We start from the raw sequence: 22983 nt of genomic DNA, 5'->3' as shown, positions 1-22983 counted from the left end.
AGGACGTGGATACCCTTAATCTTCGATCTTAGGTTTTGCCAGAAGTTGAGTTGTTTGTTGATTTGGGGGGTTGGGTTTTGTTTGTTTTGTTTTGTTTTGGAAAGGTGTGAGTAGTAGGTGAGGGGAGGCCTCTACTCCTATTCAAGGTGAAGTGTGTCTCTCCCGGCCCCCAGCTCTCCATCTGCTCTTGTCTGTCCCTCTCTCTGAATAGCCCTATCAACGAGAACTCGACCACGCGTTTTGCTGCTCCTGTTGCCCCGCTGGTCTCTGTCCATGTGTCCCTACCTCTGGATTTTGCCATTCTACATCTCATTCATTCTCCCCACCCATCCATCTCCGAGTCTGTCTGTGTGTCACTATCTCCGGATGTGACCTCCTACCCGGGTGATCCTTTCCTTGTGTGTCCCTGTCACTGTGTGTTACACCTTGGCTGCCTGACTGTTCTACCCATCTAGGACTCCATGCCCTTTCCTTCAGGGTCTGAACGGATATCTCTGGCCTTTTCAGGCCGCTTTGGAGTTTGCTTATCAGTCATGACTGATGTTTGTGGTAGTCACTGGTCAGAGGCCTGGAAGAGTGGAGGGATGGAGCAGATGTGTCTCCCCCAAGGATTCGAGTGCCCTTTCAGCATGGCCAGGATGGCCTCCTCTTCCATCTTCACCCAGGGAGCTTTGGAACTTCCTAGCATTGTTGACTGTCCCCTCTGCCATGTGCCTGTGTCCCCCATCAGGACCTCACCTCTGGTCTCCTGTGTGTCATCTGCCTCTCCAGGAGCTTCCCACCACAAACCTCTTCCTCTCTGACTTGGTTTTCCTCCCTTCCCTCACTTTACCATTATATATCATTTCATTTCCCCATTTTGTTTTACCCCCTTTTTTCCCCATCCCTGTCTCCCATGATCTCCTTTGCCTCTTCTTCACCCTTGTTCCCACAATCTGCACTCCTCCTACCTTTTCTCCTTGATCACCCTAAGTTTCTTGTATTCCTTACCTTCTCACCCAGCATTTTAACTGCAGCAGCGAATGTACCAGAGAGCAAAGGGGCTGGGAGAGCTGGGAAGTATGGTTTGTGAAAGCACGTAAACAGGCCAAGAAATCAACTTACTGGACTTTCAGGGGCATATAACCCCTTCATCAGTCAGGGCCATTATGTTCATTCACTGTCAACTTTGATTTTGTAAAGGGACAGTCTCTGGGATTCTAAGCTCCACCCTGCCTGGTTGCCCCTTATCTTTCAGTTCATTCTAGACATCTGCGGCTTTTTCTCTACTTTCTAATTATCTTTTTCCTGGGTCCTCACTCTTATCATATTTGGATTCAGCATGATTCTTTACGAGGCAATTTTCATTAGTGTGACAGACGCTATTGATATCTTATGCAAGGGGCCAGGTTCATTCAGCCTGAAGAATGGGAAAGGTGGATAAAGAGTCTGGAGAGTTTACCTTGTTTTACGCCCATTATTGTTTTTCCAGAATTCAGGAGCTTGAAGGGTAAAAGGAGGAGGTAGACATGGGCAGAAAATGGAAAATTTCAGAGGTGAATAGAATGACAGAAAGGAAGGGGAGGCCGGGTGCAATAAATGCATGGGGTAGAGAAATGCATGACGTGAGGAACGCGCAAAGGAAGAGATGAAAATACATGTGGAATGGGGGGGCAGGGGAGGAACCAAGGGGTGATTAATGAAAAATTGGGAGAATGAAATAAAACATGAATTAATAGTGATACAGAAGGAGAGAGGGAGAAAAAGGATAGATTATTTCTCAAGAGGAAGGTCATCAGAAAAAGCAATATGAACTGAATAAATACAGTGGTAAAATGGGGGAAAGGAGGAATGGAGGAATAAGATGAGGTGGGAAAAGAGTATGGTACAAAGAAGGGAAATGGAAGGCAAAGGGAGGAGTGCTGAAGCAGATCAGAGCTGCACAGAGCTTGGTAGGGGGAGAGAGGAGAGATGAGATATCAAAGGAAACAAATGCCTCTGGTGTGAGGACACAGCATGATGGATGCAAAGAGAGCACAGCAGGAGGGGCGATTTGGAAAAAAGGCAGAGCAGAAATACCACTGGGCAAAGCCCCAAAAGACGGAGATGCCAAAGGAGAGGAGAGAGAGCGCAGAGATATCTGGTGAAGAGAAGGAGAGATTTTGCTCATTCCATTGGCCAAATCCCTCACTACCCCCCCCGCCAGGCCTTTGCTTTTCAACCCCAAGCCAGGGCAACGTGAGCAAAGACATGAAAAAGTAGAATTCCCATTTACTTTAGCTGATAGGAACTGGAATCTTTCTAGCCCCCTGAGCACCAAAGACCTCCAGCCTCTGATGTCATAAACTGCTGGTGTTGCCTTGGCAACCTGACAGGGGTCCTCCCTCCATGATGTCAGAGGAGCCGGTGTTACCTTAAGACCCATAGAGGAGCAACTTGCTGCTTTGCTGGGGAGCTGCACACATATGGGGCCGGGGCCAGAGTCAAATCTGTAGGATTCCTGCATCTGGTAGCTTGACCTTGCCGCCCTGGAGCTGTTCTTAGCTCCAAATGAAGTCTTGTTTGTGAGCACCTGAGGTTCACTAGAGCCTGCAGGAGCAAGAGAAAGGGACCTCAGGAGACAGGGGCATTGAGGACGGGATGGTGGGACTGAAAAGCAGGAAAGAAGGAAGAGAGCTGGAAATGGCATTTACAGAATGTGAAAGGAGAAGGGCTCTGTGAGCAGGGAGGGAAGTCCCTGAAAATGTAAGATGAACCTTGCTTTGGCTTTAGGAATGGAGCCGGAAGCTGGAAATGCAGATTAGAGGGGATAGGAGCTGTGTGAGAGCTGTGTGAAGCAGGGATACAGAATAGGGAAGGATCCTGAAATGCCAGAGGGCATGGTGGAACTTGGCTGTGGAGGGAGGGGAAAAAAAAGGGGGACTCTGAGAGAAGCTGTCAGGTGAGAGATCCAGGGTGAGTCCTGATGGCCATATGAGCAGGGGCTGCATCTGTCTAGTTTCCCATCGTTTTCCAGGACCTAGCACAATGTCTGTCACACAGAGGATGCTTAATATCTATTGATCAAGAGGTCAAATTAATAGGGAGAGGCTAAGGAAAAGACTTGCCCACCTTCCTTTCACCCCGCCCCTCAGGCCTAAGTCTGCATAAATGGGCAAGCTGGGAAAGCAGACACTGAAGGAAAAGGCTGGAGGGGAGCAACTGTGAGATCTGAGGCAGAGAGAGGAGAGACTGGGTTAGGGGCCCACTTGGAAGCATCCAGGGCTGACTCTAGGGGCTGATCTGGGGAGTCTTTGCAGAGATAATGGGAGGAAAACATGAATGAACAGTCTTAGGAACCCAGAAGGAAGATATGGAGGAGGCTAGAGAAAGGAGGTGGTTTCCAGAAAAGGTTGAGAGTTGTTTCTAAAGATAGAGTCGGAGATTTTGAATTGGAAGTAGCATCCTTACCCCACCCCATTCCCAATCGTGAAACCACAATTGAATCTGCCATATATAAATACATTAAGTACACACACACACACACACACACACACACACACACACACACACACACACACGTGCGCACGCACGTGCTGATCACAAAGAGTTCATAAATCAATTCCAGGCCCATCCTAAACACCCTGTCCAAATCCAGACAATTACAAGGAAGTCAGCATCGGCCAAGTGGGCCAAAAGGCAGAAAGAGGCACAGACTTGGATGTAAGAAACCCTGTGAGGGATGGCCTTGACATCTGACTACGCAATGCGTTGTTGGAGTCGAGAGACAGAAAGTAAAAGAGGGAGAGGCAGGAGACGCGGAGCTCATCGCAGCTCTGAGGTCTGAAGGGCGGGGAGTCTAAACACGGAAGCCATAGAGGAGAAAGATGCACCCAGTCAGGAATTATAACTTAACCTGTTCCTGTGGCAAATGGATCAAAGGAAGCTAGGATAGAAGCCTGGGATGAGAGGAAGTGAGCTGGGAGCCCTGGGGGAGAGTCTAGCTATAATAAGAAAGGCCAGGGCAGCTGGAGAAGGGGCCAGTGGGCGGGGGCCTGCAGGGAGGACAGCGGCGGCTGGATGCACGGTCAGCCACCGCCATGGACCTGGGCAGCACATATTTTGCAGCAGGCGACAGGCTGTCGACACGGCGGTCCTTTACCTCACTGTTAGAAACTCATTTCATTGATTTTTCCATCTTTCTTCTCTGGCTTCTCAGTCATCCCACCCCTCACTTTTCTAGAGCCCCTTGCCTCACTGTGGAAAGCCCCAGGGGACTGCCTGCCCACCCGTCCTCCCCCCCGCCAGGCTGGTGAGACAGGGTGAAGGATTTAGAGGTGCCTTTCAGCACCCTGAGGTAATCCCATTGGCTCTCAGTATTCCCCTCTTACAAGCACTTGTGCAGACCAGGGCCTCTGTGTCCAGTTGTCTAGGGTGCCCAGTTAAGGGGTAACAGGGCTGAGATCCACCTGCTCTCCTGTCACCAAGCTGTACCACTGCCGTGCACCTGGAAGAAGACACCTTTTCCTAATCCCTCCCTTGACAGCTCGGCACCCCTCAAAATCTCTTTTTCAAAGTCAAATGAGAGAACAGGAGCTGCCTCTGTATTGGGGCAGGAATATGGTATTACACTGAAGCCAGGGTTCCAGCCTTGGAATCGCAGCAGGGCCACCCAGTGGTACAGTGTTGGCACAGGGGCCTGTGAAATTAGAGGGCCATAAGTAGCAAGCACCCTCTGTGGAGAGAAGAGGGCATTCATATGCTGTGTCTGGTCCTCTGTGGCATTTTGATGTGCAGAGTAGGTGGGACGGGGTGGGTGAAGAAACGTTTACTTCACGTGTGGACATTTCCCTGGTGCCTCCTCCAGTTACAGCCAACTACCCTCGGCCTCTCCCTTTGGGGCTGGCATTGGGCTAAAGGTCAAGAGTCAGTTGCCAATCATTTGGCTTCTCAGTGAAGGAGGGCAGAGGGTGGGACAGGAGTGTTAGGTTGTGTTTCCCTGAGGAACTGGTGGGGTAAATGCCATTTCCATCCTCAGATTTTTCACTCCTTGTTTTGTTGGTGATGCACCCCTACCCCACCTCAGCCCCCAGTCTCAAGCCCAAGGCCCTGTGGCCCACCCTCCTTTTCCTCTGGTCTCGGCAAGGTTGTTTCTCTGGGGCCCAGTGTGTCTTGAGTCTCAGGTATCTGAGTCTTCCCAGTTGTCTTCCTTTTTTTCCAGCCATTTCCACGTTCTGTACCACTTTTCCTGCTTGGACCACAAACTGCTCCTTCCTCCCATCCCCAGCTTCATCAGGCTATGTGGTTTTCAAAACCTAGAGATAAATCCCGGTGCTTTAGGGAAAGGAGTGTGCTTGAGGTTAGGAAGAGGGAAGACCAAGATACTGGTTCAGGATGGACGGGGCAGGGAGGAGTGGGAAAAGCGGAAGCAGGCTGAATAGGACGAGAAAGAGGGAGTCAAAGGTAAAAACCATGTGACTTGCCGGGAGAGAGGTGGAGAGAAGGCCACGGTTTAAATGAAAAAGTAAGGAAGGCGGTAGGCTGAGGCTGCGAGGACTAAGAAACTGAAGAGAAAAAACCCGGAGCCTGACCCCCTGCAGAGAAATGACGGCCGCGAGGAGGAGGGAGGCCGAGCGGTTGTGGAAGAGGCTTAAGGCGGAAAAGGCAGGAGGCCGGCTCAGCCTCCGCGTCAGTCCTGAGTTCAAGCCGTGCCGGCTTTGACCCTTGTGGGAGGAACTGAAGTGGCAAATTAACGACGATAATGAAGTCACTGCACCTTGTTTGTCTTTGCTGGTTTCCCCTTGAGATTTGTCCTTTGGCCAGACGGGGCACCGTGGGGGAGGGGAGGGCCAGCAGCAGGGAAGGGCGGGGGAGGGGCGCGGAGAAGAGGGCGCGGAGGACAGACGGACCCGGGGAAAAAAGAGGGAGGGGGATGAGGAAAGGAGAGAGGAAGCCAGGAATGGAGGAGAGGAGGGACGGGGGACGAGGGAAGAGGAGGGCAGGGGAGAGAGGCGCGGAAAGACGGGAAGGGAAGAGAACAATGGGGAACGGGAGAGGGAAGCCTGGAAGGAGGAGCAGAGGACCGGGAGGGAGAGGAGCGGTGGCACGGGGAAATGGCGAGCCGGAGGGAAAGGACGTGGCCGGGGTGCGGGAGCTGCAGCTGGCGGGGCCGGGGGCGGGGCCTCATCTCCATCTCTAACGGCTGTGAAATGAGGTTAGCTCCATTAGAGGCGGTGAGAGTGTAACGAGATCACACTCATTAGGGCTGGGCCATCCCAGTAATTACCACCACCCCAAACACGCCCGCGCCAGCCGGGGCACCGAGCACAAACAGGCACGCCAGGTACGTGGCAGCACACCCGCACAGGACACCACTTCCCGCTGAACGGGAAGCCCCAGGGCCCACGCGGGTGTAACCGAGAGCCTCGGGGAGACCCTTCACTAACCCCGAAGAGGTGCCGGGACAGGGCTACACCCAGGCCCTCAGCCACACACACAATAAAAAGCAATAAACATACACGTACACCCGAACTCGGGGAATAAGACACGTGGATGCGCAATTATCGTTTCCATTTATTGATCACATGCAAAGTGCCAGTCTCAGTAATGATCGTCTCAACGGGCACAACTCCAGGAGGAACTATTCCCCATTCTATTTACGAAGCGACAAGCTTTAAGCAACCCACCCGAGGACATTTACATCGTAGGGAATAGAACTAGAATTTGATTCCAGGTGTCTGACCTTAAAGGCTATGTTTTAAAATAATACCATACCGTTTTTTCTGAAGTTCATATGCTATTAAGAATACACATGTGTAGACTTCCAACTTTCAGAGAGGTTATCAGAAATCTGATACCCACCACAACCCCGCCCCCAGCAGAGAGAGAGAGAGAGAGAGAGAGAGAGAGACACACACACACACACACACACACGCGCGCGCGCGCACACACACAGAATGGCCAGGGCCCGTGCACAGACTGCAATGCGAATAGCGCCCCCTGGAGTCGCACAAAGCAGTGGCCTGTTCTGGCCCATCCTAACAGTAACAACTGGGAGAAGGCCATCTAACACTTTCAAGCTCAAAGGAGAGCATGACAGCACATATGCTCAAAGCAACACACGTAAGAGCAGAGTAACACACTCAGACTCAAGGATCTCATTCAGAATGCTTACCAGCCAGAGCTCAGAAGCTTACAAATTAACTTGAGAGCAGAGCACTGGGGTCAGACTACCTGAGGCCAATCTCAACTCTATTTTCCAAGTGTTAGACCTTAAAAATTACATAACCCATCTAACTCTGTTTCTATGTTTGTAAAATGGGAATGAGTAGCTGTATGTATTTTATCAGATTGTAGTGGAGGATTAAGTGACGTGATGCTTCCAGAGGGCTCGGCACAGTGCCTGACACAAGGTAAACATTTAAAGATACTATTATTAGTTGTTGTTGTTGTTTTAATAGTATTTAAACAGAGTCATTACTATCACAAGGGTTCATGCAGAATCAGAGAACCAGAAGGATTTATTTATATACACAGCCACTTACAATGGTATCCTTCCAAGTAATTCTAGAAGAATTGCATGTAATTCTTTTCAAGCTCAGGGAGATCGAAGGTCTTCCGCAGAGGTCCCCCATGCCAGGATCAGATAGGATCCTGAATCTAAATTCAAGGGCACAGCTCCCTGTCCCCTCGCTCTGGAGTGCTCATACAGAAGAAGGGTTCAGAGCTGGCTTTGCGTGGTTATCTAAGCCTGGGTCTCTCCAGTGCACCTACAAGATCACACAGCTCCACACTGCTGTCCTAACACTTGTGGCATCATTGAGGGAGAGGCAGTGGCAAGAGGCTCCACTCCTCTCCACAACATCCTCTCCTCCAGCAGCAGACATGCTGCAGCACATCTCAACAAAGCCACGCAAATGTGGATGGATGTTCCTCTGGTTGTGGTTTTAATCCACAGCTTCCCTTTTAGCCCTGTCTACTCCCTCCCACCCCCATCTTCTTCCTCTTAGCCTCTCCCTTCTCCTCACACCCCACCCAGTTCCCCCCAGCCCACCTTAAGCATCTTGCTTGCTCCATCCCTCTCACTGGGGACAGGCCACCTGCCCTATCTGCTGCCAAAACTGGGGGCCCTCAACGAGATTCAAGATTCTCCAAGATTCAAGATTCGGTATTTACATGTACAGATCGAGATCCAGCTCCCCGCTCCTTCCCTCCCTCTCCCTCCCTTCTTCCTCCATCCTCTTCTCTGCCTTGGCTGTCCTTCTTTACCCTCTATGATACTCCTTTTCCTGCCTGTCTCATTTCCTGCCATTCTTATTTTCTCTCTTTAGGACAAAAATTCTCTTGCACAAAGTAAACACTCCCTAAGTACTGGGGTGCCAGGGAGATGTCTAGGAGAGATAGGTAGAACTAAAATGGAGGAATAGGAGTACCTTTTTTTTGTTTTCTTTTTAAATATAGAAGGTAAGCTTTAGAGACAGAGAAAGTGATAGTTTTAATGCAAGGAGAGGCCATAATAGTTCTGATGCAAGTGTGAGCCTGGGCAAAGCTTCCAGTCTCTGGTTTGGGATAATGGGATGTCTCTAGACGCAGCGATCAAGAGGGCCTGGTGAGAAATGAAGTCTGCTGCTGGGCAGACTAGATTTAAATCCTGCCCACCAAAGAATCTGCCCTCAGTCGAAAAGGGCAGAGATGAGAGGATGAGTCCAGGTCAAGAAGGGGCAAGACAGAAGGAAAGCGTCAGCCTAGCTGCACACACCTTGCCCCCCTCTTGGGGTGGCGAGGGCGGAGAGCCAGAGAGAAGGAAAGAAACTGACCTGATAGACACCAGTATGGGCACTTTTCACATGTTACCTGTACTAGTCTTCATGACAGCTGGGTAAGGACAGAGGTGGCAGCTGTGTGATCTTGTAGGTGTACTGGAGAGACCCAGGCTCAGATAACAGCACAAAGCCAGCTGTAAACCCTTCTCCTGTAAGAGCACTTGGGAGTGAGGGCCAGGGAGTTTCCAGATGAGAAAACAGAGTGGATAAGTAACTTACCAAGGCTGCAGAGCTGGTGAGTGGCGGGGAGCCAGGACTGAACCTGGGTCTAAGTGAATCCATAGCCCATGTTCTTCCACTGCCTTAGAAAAGAAATCTCACCTGGTTAGAGTTTATTTGCTGTTGGTACCGACTGATCCCCCTAATGTGGGCACACACACTCCATCTTTCCTGCTTCTCTTCCCCTCCCCTCTGTGGCTGCCTCTTAAAAGCAACAGGTTGAAACCAAAAGGGGAGAAGGGCAGGGCAAAGTTAGTGTGGAAGAGGACAGGCTGGAGGCAGGGATTTCAGAGAGAAGAAAGAAAAGGTCCCTAAAATGGGCTCCAAGGAAAGAGGATAGATGGAACAATTGGAAAAGTGAAAGGCAAAAATGTCTGGAGGGCTGGGACTTGGAAATCACTGCATGCAAACTGTAAGCAAATGTGCCAGTGCCCTCTGGCCGACTTTGCTGGGGAAGATTTTGCCCTGTCGTTGGGTTTGAAGAAAAGAAAGGAGAGGGGATTCTGTTTTTTGTTTTAAGTTGGGGAGATGGGAGGAGAAAGCCAGTCTGTCCCTGCGGGCCTGTCCTCTCTTCGGTGATGTTCCCTCCAGAACCACTAGGGGGCAGTCGTGTCACTTTTCCACTCCAGCTCTGCCAGAGGTGGGAGGGGGCTCCAGCCCGGGGGAGTCCTGGTCTTGCTGGGGCTCCAGCTCCAGAGGAAGTGCCCCTGGCCAGCTTTGCCTCCAGTTCTACAGGCCCCACGGCCTGGCGCCTCCTCGGTGAGGGGCACATTCTTCCTTTCCTCAGGCCTCACTTCTTTGGTCCTTCCTTTGCCCTTGCTCCTTTGGCTCCTGTAATTCTCGGGTTCTGAAGTCTCGGAGTGTTGTCTTTTGTGGTCTCAGAGCCCGCCTTTGCAGCTTTCCACTTCACATCCAAGCCTTTCTGTCCCTGTCATAACGTCTTTCTTTGTAGCTCTCTGGGTCCTACTGTCTGTCCTGAAGCCTCCTGGTTCCCTGGCATCTTCCTATTCTAAGTACGGTACATTTCAAGAAGTAGGAATTCTTGTCCAGCTACTTACAGGGTGCTTTTCTGCCCACCTCCCATGGAAGAATATCTCAGTTCAGGAATTATGTTGATGGGGCAACAAGTCCCTAGCTGAGCTTTGAAAGAAGTAGCACTGCCATCCTTTCCTTCTCTCCTTGAGGAATAGCGAGGGACCTGGGTCTGGACAGAGGAAGAGGGCAATACCCCCCAAAAACCTCTTCTGTTTCCCCATAGCTTTCTCTCCATTTTCCCTTTCTCCTCACGCTGTGAGGGAAGGAAGCATTAGGGAGGGTGATGGAATGAAGGGGCAGCAAGGGAGCTCTGGAGGCTGAGGGCCATTTTGGAGCTAGATGATTCATCTTAGGGGATGACTACACCCTCAGAACTCTCCACCCTCCCCTGGCTCCAGGCCTGCCTCCTCCCATCCCCCTTGGTGGCAGCAGCCTTGTAATTTAAAGCTCTTTCTGTCGCCTCTAATGTGATCCTCTCATTTTATTGACTCTCTCTGCCGTCTGTGGCGCCCCTTCACATCAATCTCCGCTCTAATCACACCGCCACCACTGCCTGCTCTGTCTCCCCTAACCCCTCTCCTTGCGGGCCCCCGGCCCTCGCCTCTACCCAGGTCCTTCCTTTTGACTATCCCCCCACCTCCACCCTACACCCGATCCGCCCTCTTCCTCCTTCCCTCCTCCACACGCAGGAATGCCAGGGCCTTTAAGGGCTCGCCTTCTCCCTTTCCCCACGTCTAAGGTGTACCCTGAGGGAGAGGAGATGCCCTAAGGAAAGCCTGGAACCACAGGAAGAATGACAGTGGTCTGAGGGAGAATAAGACTCTGGGCCTGGTCGTGGTGCGTGGGAACCTGTCTCCAGAAAGAGATGAAAACTGAGGTCAAGGTAGGAAGGGCAGAGAAAGGGACACAGATTCAGAGAGGGACAGAAGAAAAGACTGAGGCGGAGGAAAATGGAAGGAGGGGGGGAAAGTGAAAAAATAATTGCTGCAGTTCAAGGTTTGTAATAAATAGTGCGTGATGGGAGAAGCACAGAGAAGAAGGGGGAGGGGAGTTGGTGGCAGTGGGGGGAGCGGGAAGAGAGGCACTGAGGCAGAGATAAATTTGCAATTGAAATTCTTTCCTGAAGAGGGGGAGGGGGAGGGGAGGGGGAGGGGGGAAAGAGATTTGCAATTTTAAACAGCTTCAGGCCTACCCTCCCTCCGCTGATCCAGGTCTCACCCACTAGCTAGCCCAAAGCTAAGCTCCTTTGGTTTCTAGCTAGGAATCAGCTGTCTTTTTTCCAGTCCTGGGAAGTTAAAAGCTTTGGAGAGAGGATTTGGGGCTTAGGTCTTCCTAGCCCTCCTCTGCAGTTTGATCTACAGTTGTGATTCGGGAGCCAGAGAGAAGTTGCTGACGGATGTGAGGTGGGCCAGCACGGAGAGAGCACCCACCAGGTTCAGCCCTCAGTGTCAGGGCCCAGGAGGGGCCGCTCTTGCCCGGTCTCACTTCTTCCTACCAGGTGAGCCCCCATTATGGGGGTGACAGTGGAATGTCAGGCCCTCACACTCCAGCACATGTATCTCCCCACTTTTAGTTCTCCATCCCCCCCTCGGCCCAGGTGCTGATTTGCATTTTCATTAGCATGCAGAGCCAGCCCCTCGCGGAGCGCCTTAATGGCTCCTCCTTCGATTTCACGCCTGGCTGGTCCCCCAGGAGGAGGAGGGAAGTGGGAATGGGGGCCTCCAGGCTGAGTGCGGCCAGACCAAGGACCCATTCCAAATCAGGGAATCTGAAGGTGAGGGTTAGAGGCTGTCCAAGGCGGGAGAGGCCACACCACTTCCTGGCAGCACTCTGGCCTGAGCGCTAAAGGTTTAATCGTTCGATATCTGCTGATAATTGAGAACTGAAGAGGAGTCAGGCCACCTGGGACACTGGGAGAAGCATGGGATGGTGAGGCATGGGGGAATTGGTGAGTTTGAGGGGGGACCAAGGTAAAAAAGCGGGTGGGGCTCAGTAATCCTAGTCAGCTGGAGGCAGTTCAGGAATCCTGACTTCTAGACTTTGGGAGGCTCATTTCGCCAGTACTGTCTGCGGGGCAGTCCGTGTAGATGGAGGAGCCCAGGCCACAGCTTTGGGGTCTAGCTCTGTGCCCGCCAGTCCTTTTCTAGTCTCACGGCCTGGGAGCTGTGTGACAATCAGCAGCTTATTCCGCCTCTCTTTCTTGGGTGCCTCACCCATAAAATAAGGTTGTCGTGAGATTAAATGAGATAACTGATTAAAGCAGTTAACACAGTGCCAGGATCATGCTATATGTACCTTAATATTATTACTGTTACTTTTTTTAATCCCTGGGGAGGAGGAGGGGTGCGGCTCATCTCACACAAGCCATTGTCTCAATTGGCCAGAAGCTCTTCCACCTGTGATGAGAGATGGCTATGGAACGCATCTGAGAGCAGCATGGTGTCTGCAGGCCAGAGGAAAGTCACTGTGGCCTCTCTGGCAAGAGGACCTTGACTTTGGGAAACTAACTCTTCAGGGTATGGAAAATCTGAGGGTCTTTCCCAGAGCTGATTTATTCAACAGACATGTATGGGTATGTGGCAGGCATCTTTCTCGGTACCAATGATAGGGCAACCAATAAAGCAGAGTTCCTGCGCTCATGGAACGCAGTTTCTAGAAGGGAGAAATAAGGAAACCAGGAAATATCAGGTAGTGATGAATCTCTGAAGAAAATACGCCCCCCACCCCCCGCCGCCGCCGGTTGCGTTAGCTTCTGTAGAGAGGCGAGGCCTGTTGGAAGAGGTGCTATTCAAGCAGACACCGAATGACAAGGAGCCACTGGGCAGAAGTCTGGGGGAAGAGCACTGCAGGCAGAGTAAACAGCTCGGGCAAGCTGCCAAGGTGGGAATGAACTTGGTGTGTTTGAGGAACCAAGAAGGCCAGTGGGCTGGAGTTAGCCAGCCAGGTGGGGTGGAGAGTATTAAAGATGTGTCAGAAGTAGGCAGGTGCCAGGTCAAATAGGCCTTTTTTGTAGATCAGGGAGCAGAGTTTGGATTTTATTTACCCTGCAGTGAGCTCACTGATGGGTTCTCAGCAGAATATAGTATGGTTTCCATTTTGAAAGGTGATTATGATGCCTGAAATTTGCTTTAAAACAATACAGGAAAAGGGGAAGTGGGTGAGGATATAGATGAAACAAGATTGGCCATGAGTTAACAGCAAGGTCCTCCTGTATAGTACAGGGAACTATACTCAATGTCCCATGATACACCATAATGAAAAAGAATATAAAGAAGAATGTCTCTGTGTGTGTAACTGAGTCACTTTGCTGTAAGCAGAGATTGCCACAAACTGCACTTCAATTAAAGAAAAAAAAAAGATTGGCCCTGAGTTTGGAGACTGTTGAAGCTGGGTGATGAGTACAAACGGGTTCCTCATATTGTTTGGTCTATCTTTATGTATGTTTGGCATTTCTCATAATTGAGAATTAAATAAAAGATCATTCTGAGTGGAAGGAGGGGCAGTAGTGGAAGTGGAGGCCAACATGGAGTCTGTTGCACTCGTTCAGGAAAGCGACAGTAATGGCTTGGGCCAGGGTGGTGCTGACGGAGACGTGGATGAATGGAAGGCTGAGACGCTCGCTTGAGAGACTGCTGTCGAATTGCCTGCCTGTGGGTGAGGGCGAGAGGACACTTTGGGTTTCTAGCCTAAGCAACCAGGTAAATGGTGGTACCAAGTTTTGAGATCGGGAAGATGGGAAGAAACAAGTTCAGGGCAGAAATAAAGAGTTCTGATTCTGGACATGTTCACTTTGAAGTCTGTTAGACGCTAAGGTAATGAAGCTTCAAGCTGGCAAATGGGTGCTTGAATCCGGCGCTCAGGGAGGAGGGTGGGTCCGGAGGATCCGGAGAATCTACTGCCTGACTGGGTGTCTCCGCTGCCACCTCACAGCTCCGCTCTCTCCGTGTCTCCCCCACAGGGTCCTGGCTGTCACGCTGAAATGAACCCCCAGCTCTCCTCCGTCTGCCATGGCCACCCTTAACTCGTCCTCTACCGCTGGCACCACCCCCTCCCCTGGGCACAATGCCCCGTCCCCGCCTCCGGACACCTCGCCTCCACACACCTCCCCCCGCACCCCCTCTGATCCTGTCACCAAAGATCCCCCTGCGGCCCCCTCCGCCTCTGAGAGCATGAGGTCCTCAGAGCCCGGGGGGCAGCCCCTGGAGCCAGGCTGTGGCCTCGTCCCACCAAAGGAGATAGGGGAGCCCCAAGAGGAGCCTGGCCGTGGTGGCTCCCCGCCAAAGGGCCTGGGGGCGGAAGAGGACAAGAAGCAGGGGGAGGGAGGAGGAGGGCTCCCTCCTGTGGACCTGAGCGACCACTTAGTCTTCACGGCTGGCGGTGAGGCCTGCCTAGTGGCCAAGCTGTCCCTGACAGGTGGCAGCGAACTCCCGTTACCAAAGGGCTTCCCCTGGGGTGAGGCAGGCATCAAGGAAGAGCCCAGCCTGCCCCTCCTTGCCCACCCGCCCCCTGTACACCTCACTGCCCTTCACATCCAACATGGCTTTGACCCAATCCAAGGCTTTAGCTCTTCTGACCAAATTCTGTCCCACGATACCTCAGCGCCATCTCCGGCCACCTGTGAGGGAAGGGATGGAGCCTTCTGGAGCTACCAGCTGGCTCCAAACCCACCTGGAGATCCCAAAGATGGCCCCACGGGGAGCAGGGGAGGAGATCCCAGGGCACTCTTCTGGCTCTGCCTCCCGTGCCGCCTGGGTTTCGGCAGGCCCCAGGCCTTTGTGGGTCACACACAGTCTCACGGGGTGAAGCTAACCGCTGCTCAACACCAGGGCCTGCCAGGCAACCCAGCCGTGCTCCGGGAGGGGGACGAGGGCTGCGTGGCCCTCCTGAGCTTCCTGGAACCACAGCTGCCTGCTCACGCCCCTTTAGAAATACCCCTTGACAACAGCAGCACCATGAACATGGAGGCCCACGCGGCTCAGACCGAGGATGGCCCCGCTGCGGCCGAAGCCCAGGCCCCTGTCCTGCCCGTGGAAGAAGGCATGGCCCTCAGCCCGCCCTCCCCGCTGACAACCCCAGCCGCCTGGAACCCCAGCCCAAGCCAAGCCAAAGAATCGCCGACGCTGGCAGGCGAGGCAGGGCCAGGTTGGTTCCCCGAGGGGCAAGAGGAAGATGGAGGGCTCTGCCCCTCGCTCAACCAAAGCTCACCCACCGCCAAGGACGGGGGCGTTCTCCCTGCCCCAGTGGGTTCCCCCGAAGACCCCGGTGACCCGCCCCAGCCCTATCGCCCAGCCGACGACTACACCCCGGCCCCTGCGGCCTTCCAGGGCCTCAGCCTGTCCAGCCACATGGCTCTGCTACACTCGCGCAACTCCTGCAAGACGCTCAAGTGTCCCAAGTGCAATTGGCACTACAAGTACCAGCAGACCCTGGATGTGCACATGCGGGAGAAGCACCCTGAGAGCAACAGTCACTGCAGCTACTGCAGCGCTGGGGGCGCCCACCCCCGCCTCGCCCGGGGGGAGAGCTACAACTGTGGCTACAAGCCCTACCGCTGCGACGTCTGCAACTACTCCACCACCACCAAGGGCAACCTCAGCATCCACATGCAGTCCGACAAGCACCTGGCCAACCTGCAGGGCTTCCAGGCGGGGCCGGTGGGGCAGGGGAGCCCCCAAGAGGCAGCGCTCCCGCCCCCCGCGGGGGACAAGGAGCCCAAGACCAAAGCGTCCTGGCAGTGCAAGGTGTGCAGCTACGAGACCAACGTCTCCCGCAATCTGCGCATCCACATGACCTCCGAGAAGCACATGCAGAACGTCCTCATGCTACACCAGGGGCTGCCGCTGGGGCTGCCGCCGGGGACGGTGGGGCCAGGCCCCCCTCCCCCGGCAGGGGCTGCCCCCGCCACCTCCCCTGACCTCTTCCAGTACTTCGGACCGCAGGCCCTAGGGCAGCCTCAGGCTCCCTTGCCTGGCCCCGGGTTGAGGCCAGACAAGCCCCTGGAAGCCCAGCTGCTCCTCAATGGCTTCCACCACCTCGGAGCACCTGCCCGCAAGTTCCCCACAGCTGGTAAGCTCCCTGGGTGTTCTCTTTTCCCTTCCTCGGGGCCAAACTCGGTTCCCTGCTTTCTCCCCAGGGCCAGCCCCGCCGCTTAAATAACCCCAGCTCCCTCAGCATCCACCCCTCCCATTCCCACACAGCAAGCTGACACTTCCCTGTTCCTTCCTGGGGCCACTAACCTGTCTCTGTCCCCTAGCCCCCGGCAGCCCCTCCCTGGACGCCCACCTGCCTCAAAGTCAGCTTCTGGGCCCCTTGTCCGACGGGCTGCCTGCCTCGCCGCCCCCAGATGACAGCCCATCCCTGAAGGTGTTCCGATGCCTCGTGTGCCAGGCCTTCAGCACAGACAGCCTGGAGCTGCTGCTCTACCACTGCAGCGTGGGCCGGAGCCTCCCGGAGGCCGAGTGGAAGGAGGTAGCTGGTGACACCCACCGCTGCAAGCTCTGCTGCTATGGCACCCAGCTCAAGGCCAACTTCCAACTCCACCTCAAGACCGACAAACATGCTCAGAAGTACCAGCTGGCGGCCCACCTGAGGGAGGGGGGCGGGGCCATGGGCACCCCCTCCCCAGTGCCCCTGGGAGATGGGGCTCCTTATGGGTCTGTCCCCACCCTGCACCTGCGCTGCAACATCTGTGACTTTGAGTCCAACAGCAAGGAGAAGATGCAGCTGCACGCCCGGGGTGCGGCCCACGAAGAGAACATCCAGATCTATAAGGTGAGAGCAGGGCAGGAATCTGGGATTTGAAGGGCACAGCACAGAGCCTGAGGGGGAGAGGAGAAGGGGACGGGGCTGGAGCAAGGAGATGCAGAGTGGGAAGGTGATGCGAAAACCCAGGGGGGTGGGATTGGAGAAAAAAGGCCAGGGCACCAGGGGAAAAACTATTTGGAGACAGACGTGGAGAAAGACCAAAGGATGGTGGACTCTGACCAAGCGACTCCGGTACTTTATTCAACTTTTCTGGCGTTTGGGACTAGCGGGAGGGTTCTGTGTCTGCTCAGTCCATCTTGTCCCCAGAAGTTCAAGAGGATGGAACCAGATTCCATTCATATACTAGGAGGGAGTCCAGGACTGGTAGTAGGAAGAGGAGGAGACGGTGGAGAAAAGGCAGTCACACTCAGGTGGCCAAAGGAAGGAAGAGGAGAGCCCAAGAGGGAGGAAGGGGTGTCGGGGTGCTGCTGGTCAGGCCCCCCGGGGAGGCAAAGGGGCCCCCGGGACCTGGGGGCGTCCATCTGTCCTTCTGCGCCTGAGCAGCCTCCCTCCCGTTTCCAGTTTCTGCTGGAGATGGAGGGGGCAGCGGCAGGGACGGAGCTGGGGCTGTTCCGCTGCCTGCTGTGCGCCTGGGAGACGCCCTCCCGCCTGGCTGTGCTGCAGCACCTGCGCGCCCCTGCCCACCGCGATGCCCAGGCCCAGCGGCGCCTGCAGCTGCTACAGAGCTGCCCCGCAGCCGACGAGGGGCTCTCAGCTCTTCAGAGCATCCTGAGCTTCAGCCACGGGCAGCTCCGGCCTCCCGGTGAGGAAGAGGGGACTGGAGAAGAAGAGGTGGGCGGGGAGGGCAGCCAGGGCGGGAGCTGGGGGCCCAGGAGAAAGTGGCACGGGGATGAGAAATGGGTCCGTGCACAGTCCAGAGCAAGCGGAAAGGCGCTGGGAAGGCTGCTGAAACTGGCTTTTAGGAACACTGGGGCAGTGGGGAACAAGAGGCTGTTGGAGGAGGAGGCAGAGAAGAGCAGGGATTTTGCTGGGTGGAGAGGTAGAGCAGGAAGGGAGGTGAGAAGGAACCACCCAGTGATTCCGAGTGGTGACTGTGTGCTGGCAAAGCTTGGGGTGGGCGGGGGGCGGGGCGTGGCAGCAGCTGGTCAGGAAGGAGAGGAAGGGAGAAAAACAGAGAAAGAAAGAATAGAATCAGCTTTGGGCTGGGCCAGGACTTGTTAGAAGGAGGTGGGAGCTGGGGGCATGGCCCGAAGGCAGCAGGATGGGAAGCCCTTGATGAGCTCCCCAGCCCTTCCTGTCTCCTAGGAGGTCTTCAGCCCAAAGGCTGGGCTTAGGGTCCCCCTTAGGCAGCTGAGGTTGTAAGAGAGAGACTGGGCAGAGCCCGCCAGGCACCATTGACCCAGAGGGTGCAGAAGAGCCTGGAAGGGGCTGTGAGAGCTGGGCACAGGTGTCCGGGCTTTGCAGAGGCCGGCGGTGGGCAAGGGTGAGAGCAGGGGCAGCAGGAACCAGGAACAGGCAGCATTGACTGGTGCTAATTGAATTGCCAATACACTGGTTGGAGTTAAGGGCCGGAGGGGCCCAGATCAATAGCTAACGATCCTGGAGCAGGACTGAATGGAGTTAAGGAACTTTAACACTTTAATTAGGCTGCCACCCAAAATAAATTCCTACACATCTGTCAATTCTTGCTTGAGTGGTAATCTCCTCTCCCAGCTAGACCTGCCGCCTCCTGCTCACTGCAGCTGCTTCCTTTCAACCTCACCTTCCCTCTTCGGCGCCCCTCACTCTACATTTCTGGGCTCCCTTCTTCCAGGATCAGTCAAGACAGGGAGCTGAGTTTGGTCCTGTTTCTATCGCCTGCTGCTGGACCTGTTCCCTCATCTTTAATGACGGGGCTAGACTCGCAGAGATGATTTCTTAGGCTCTACCAGTTCCAACACTGTAATTTCCCCCCTCATCCTCTGTATTTCTTTTTGGCGGCTTTTTGTCCTCTCCTGCCTATTGACTCATCTATCCATCTTCTCCCTTTACTGCCTGGCTGCTTGTCCTGCTTCTTCTGCCCTACGTCCTCCCTCCTCTGCCCTATGTCCTCCCTCCTCTGATGCTTCATCCTTTTAAATTAACTCTCTCTTCATCCTACACAGGGAAGGCTCCTGTCACCCCCTTAGCTGAGCCACCCACCCCTGAGAAAGATGCCCAGAATAAGACAGAACAATTGGGTGAGTTGCTCATCTGATCCATTTCTTTCTCCATCCCTTGCCCTCCTCACCCCCCAGTCCTAATATTATACATTCTGAGGTGCTCACGGGACCTTGTGGTAATCCAGACACCCAGCAAGGCCTCCTGTGCAGAAGGAGCTGAAGTGATCAAAAGAAAGGGCTCATCAGAGGGAAGGGAGGCGGAGCCACAGAAAGCTGGGTGCTTTTGCCCTCCGGCCATCCCGCTAACCCGGGCTCAGCCCTGCCAAGCTCCACTCCCTGTACTGAGCGCAGATCTGTGCTTCCCTGCCCTTTCTCCCTTTCCCCAGAGCCCACCCCTACCTTGGAAGCCCTCTGCTACAAATCAGGTCATCTTAAGGGCCGGGGGTCTGTGAAAGGAAGAGGAAGGGGCTGTCAGAGTCTCTTAATCTCTCCTTTCATCTTCAGCTTCTGAAGAGGCAGAGAACAAGACTGGCCCTCCTGGAGACAGTGCCGACCAGACCACGGTCAGAACCGGGGTAACTAGGAAGATCTTGCGGGGGGGCATCTAATTTTACTGAGATCTGCTCATATCCTAAAGGCTGAACTTCTAATTAGTAGGTCTTTACAGACAAGAGATTTCAGACCAAAGGCAGATCTAATTTTATCATGCTTGTGACTTACGTCACTCCAAATACAACATTTCAGAAATTGCACCTAGGTCCAGTTACCGGATGTGAGCACCAGCTGAGCCGGCCCTGAGGGGTGGAGCACAGAGGGAGACAGAATGAAAAGAGAAAGGCAAAAATAAAACACTAGCTGCTGCCCAGCTCTTTATTCCTGTTGGGAGCAGAAAGATGTGAAGTTCATCTTCTACAGAGAACCCCGAGCCTGGGTGGAACTGCCTTGTCACCTCCTTCCTCAGGCTAGAGGAACTGACCCAGATGATCCACGCAGACAGGAAGCTCTGCAAGTCTCCGAGTGGCTGACCTAGACAGGGCCCAAGAGTAGCTTAGCTCTGTGGCCTGAAAGGGTTCATTCTGAGGGGATTCCCAGCCTTTGGTCTTGAGGTGCCACCCTGTGCCTCCCAGCTCTCCAAACCGGACTGCAATATGCCGTGTGTATTACGACTGCAAACTGCTGCAGCGACGGCTTATGTCCTCAGCTCCCCTGCCTCCTAACTCCTGTTCCAGCTATCTGCTCCCAGGGCTATAGGTGCGTTAAGATGAGCGTCTGAATACCTTTCCTTTATGGCCATCCCCTCCCTGACATGCGGGCCTGGACCAGTGGCACAGGCGACAGGAGAGGAAGTGCAGGCTGACAGAAATGCAGGCTGCAGGTCAGGCAGTCAGGTGACTGAGGCGGAAGTAGGGGGGCCTTCACGCCCCACCCTCTGGAGGTATGGGCGGGAATGCGCGCCAACAGCGCCAGGCCAGAACTTTCCAGGGCCACTGGGGGAGCTGTGGTGTTTGTTTACATTAAAAAGGGAAGGGGAGAAAAAGGCAGGCAAAGGAAGTGGGAAGGAGGGAGAAAGAGCCGGCTTCTGAGCAGACAGGTAGGGAGTGCCCCGCTTAGTCCAGGGACCTTGGAGAGGCAGAGTGGCAGGGATTCAGGAGCCTCTGGGTCCAGGAAGTGCCAGAAGCAAGGGGAGCTATTTCACGGAGGAGCACAGGCAGGGTGGGGGCAGGTAAGAAAAGAAAACTAAATCAGAGGAGGTAGGTACAGGGCCGTCCTGTCGGCTGGAGAACAGAGTAGGGCAGCAGAGACAGGGGAAGAGAGAGGCCAGGATGGAGGGAGAAGGCAGGACAGAGAAGGCGGGCCAGCCGGGGCAGCCCAGCCTAGGCCTTTGTCCCCAAGTGAAGCGAGGGAGGAGCCAGCTTTCAGGACTGGGACTCCTCCTCCAGCAGTGGTAGGACCAGGCTGTGTCCGGGTGAGTGATGGTGAGTCCCACCCCTCCCTGACACCTCCCCCCACCGCCTGTGTGCCCCAGGTGTTCTGCTGTCCTTACTGCAGTTTCCTGAGCCCAGAGTCCGAGCAGGTGAGGGCGCACGCGCTCTCCCAGCACGCAGTGCAGCCCAAGTACCGGTGCCCTCTGTGCCAGGAGCAGCTGGTGGGCCGGCCTGCCCTGCACTTCCACCTCAGCCACCTGCACAACGTGGTGCCCGAGTGCGTTGAGAGGCTGCTGCTCGCGGTGAGTACGGGCTGGGGGGCAAGGCAGGAGGGCAGGCAGAGGCCGCGGTGTCCGGCCAGCTGTGTGTGCCGAGGGGAGCGGCTCTGCGTGGGTTTGAAGGTGGAGTTTAGAGCTGGAGGGAACCTCAGAGCCGAAACCTGTCCAGAGCCTCTACTCGCTGGGGAGGAAGTGCCCTTGGGTCCTGAGAGGAGCTGTTCCACAGCAGGCACGACTGCCGGACAGGACAGGCAGCAGCCCAGGCCCTCCCCTCCGTGGGGAAGGCAGAAGTTAGGTGGGAGGTTTGTCCACAGAGGAGGCTGGAGCTGGGCTGCGCACAGACACAGGTGCAGAGCTGGGGGGTCTGGGGTAGCGGGACGGTGGTGGGAAGTCACTGGGATCTCTTCCATCGCAGGCCACAACTGTAGAGATGACCTTGACGACCAAAGTGCTGCCTGGGCCCACTCTAAGCCCTCTGGGGGATGGCCCAGAGCCCCCCGCTCCCGGGCCAGAGTCTGTGCCCAGCAGAGACCAAGCAGCAGGTAAGGAAGGGAGGGCAGACCTCCCAAGGTGGCAGGAAAGGGGACCTGGATTCCTCGGACCAAGAAGGTCTAAAGACAACTGAGGCAAGGATGAGTTGCCCTAGATATTGAGTGGGTGGGGTCTGACTTAGACAAAGTTCCCTTCTCACTGCGCCCCCTTCTCTCTCCCCTAGAAGGCCCTCACCTGACCCCGGAAGCCAGTCCCGATCCTCTTCTTGAGCCTCCCCTGCCCTCAGCCGAGGCCCCAGACAAGCCCATGGGAAGCCCTGACCAGCCCCCTTCTCCAGCCCCGTCTCCAGCCCCTCGGCCCGATGCCCAAGCTGACGAGGTAGCTCCTCCACCCACCACGGCTGAGGAGGAAGAGGGGGCTGGCGGGGAGCCCCGCCTGGCAGAGCCAGCTCCAGCTGACTCTCGCCACCCTCTGACCTATCGGAAGACCACCAACTTTGCCCTGGACAAGTTTCTCGACCCTGCCCGGCCCTACAAGTGCACTGTGTGTAAGGAGTCCTTCACGCAGAAGAACATTCTCCTGGTCCATTATAACTCGGTCTCCCACCTGCACAAGATGAAGAAGGCTGCCATTGACCCCTCCGGGCCTGCCCGCGGGGAAGCCGGGGCCGCGCCCGCCCCCGCAGCTGCCACAGACAAGCCCTTTAAGTGCACGGTCTGCCGCGTCTCGTACAACCAGAGCTCCACCCTGGAGATCCACATGCGCTCCGTCCTGCACCAGACTCGCTCGAGGGGAGCCAAGACGGATGCCAAGGCCGAGGGGCCAGAGCGCGGCCCAGAAGAGCCCAAGGAAGGCGAGACTGAGGGGGAGGTGGGCACTGAGAAGAAGGGCCCTGACCCTGGTGGCTTCGTGTCTGGTGGACTGCCCTTCCTGTCCCCTCCCCCACCTCCCCTGGACCTGCACCGATTCCCAGCCCCACTCTTCGCCCCACCAGTCCTGCCCTCCTTCCCTCTGGTGCCCGAGTCCCTGCTTAAGCTCCAGCAGCAGCAGCTGCTCCTGCCCTTCTACCTCCATGACCTCAAGGTAGGGCCCAAACTGGCACTGGCTGGGCCCGCGCCCCTGCTGTCCCTGCCGGCCGCCACCCCTCCTCCCCCGCCCCCTAAGGCCGAGCTGGCTGAGCGAGAGTGGGAGCGGCCACCCGCGGCAGAAGAGGGGAACGAGACGGCGCCCAGCTCACCCCCCCAGCCAACGCCCAACGAGGCAGCCCGCACTGCAGCCAAAGCCCTTCTAGAAAACTTTGGCTTTGAGCTGGTGATCCAGTACAATGAGGGGAAGCAGGCTGTGCCCC

At 55.2% G+C, this 22983-nt stretch overlaps 1 protein-coding gene across 1 annotated transcript in view; it reads left to right on the top strand.

Annotated features, from left to right (window-relative positions):
* The first annotated feature begins 14026 nt into the window (after positions 1 to 14026).
* ZFHX2 (zinc finger homeobox 2) overlaps positions 14027 to 22983 on the top strand; it is a 13535-nt gene continuing 4578 nt past the window's right edge. Inside the window, exons 1-8 of the mRNA XM_024753257.1 lie at positions 14027 to 16100; positions 16288 to 16805; positions 17361 to 17601; positions 18944 to 19018; positions 19445 to 19503; positions 20967 to 21167; positions 21559 to 21685; positions 21859 to 22973. Of these exons, the coding sequence (XP_024609025.1) occupies positions 14042 to 16100; positions 16288 to 16805; positions 17361 to 17601; positions 18944 to 19018; positions 19445 to 19503; positions 20967 to 21167; positions 21559 to 21685; positions 21859 to 22973 (4395 nt within the window). The 5' untranslated portion in view covers positions 14027 to 14041. The remainder of the gene's footprint in view (positions 16101 to 16287; positions 16806 to 17360; positions 17602 to 18943; positions 19019 to 19444; positions 19504 to 20966; positions 21168 to 21558; positions 21686 to 21858; positions 22974 to 22983) is intronic.

This window comes from Neophocaena asiaeorientalis, unplaced genomic scaffold (genome assembly GCF_003031525.2).
Source record: "Neophocaena asiaeorientalis asiaeorientalis breed wild unplaced genomic scaffold, Neophocaena_asiaeorientalis_V1.1 scaffold1186, whole genome shotgun sequence".
NCBI lineage: Eukaryota > Metazoa > Chordata > Mammalia > Artiodactyla > Phocoenidae > Neophocaena > Neophocaena asiaeorientalis.
This window is presented reverse-complemented; position numbering and strand designations above follow the sequence as displayed.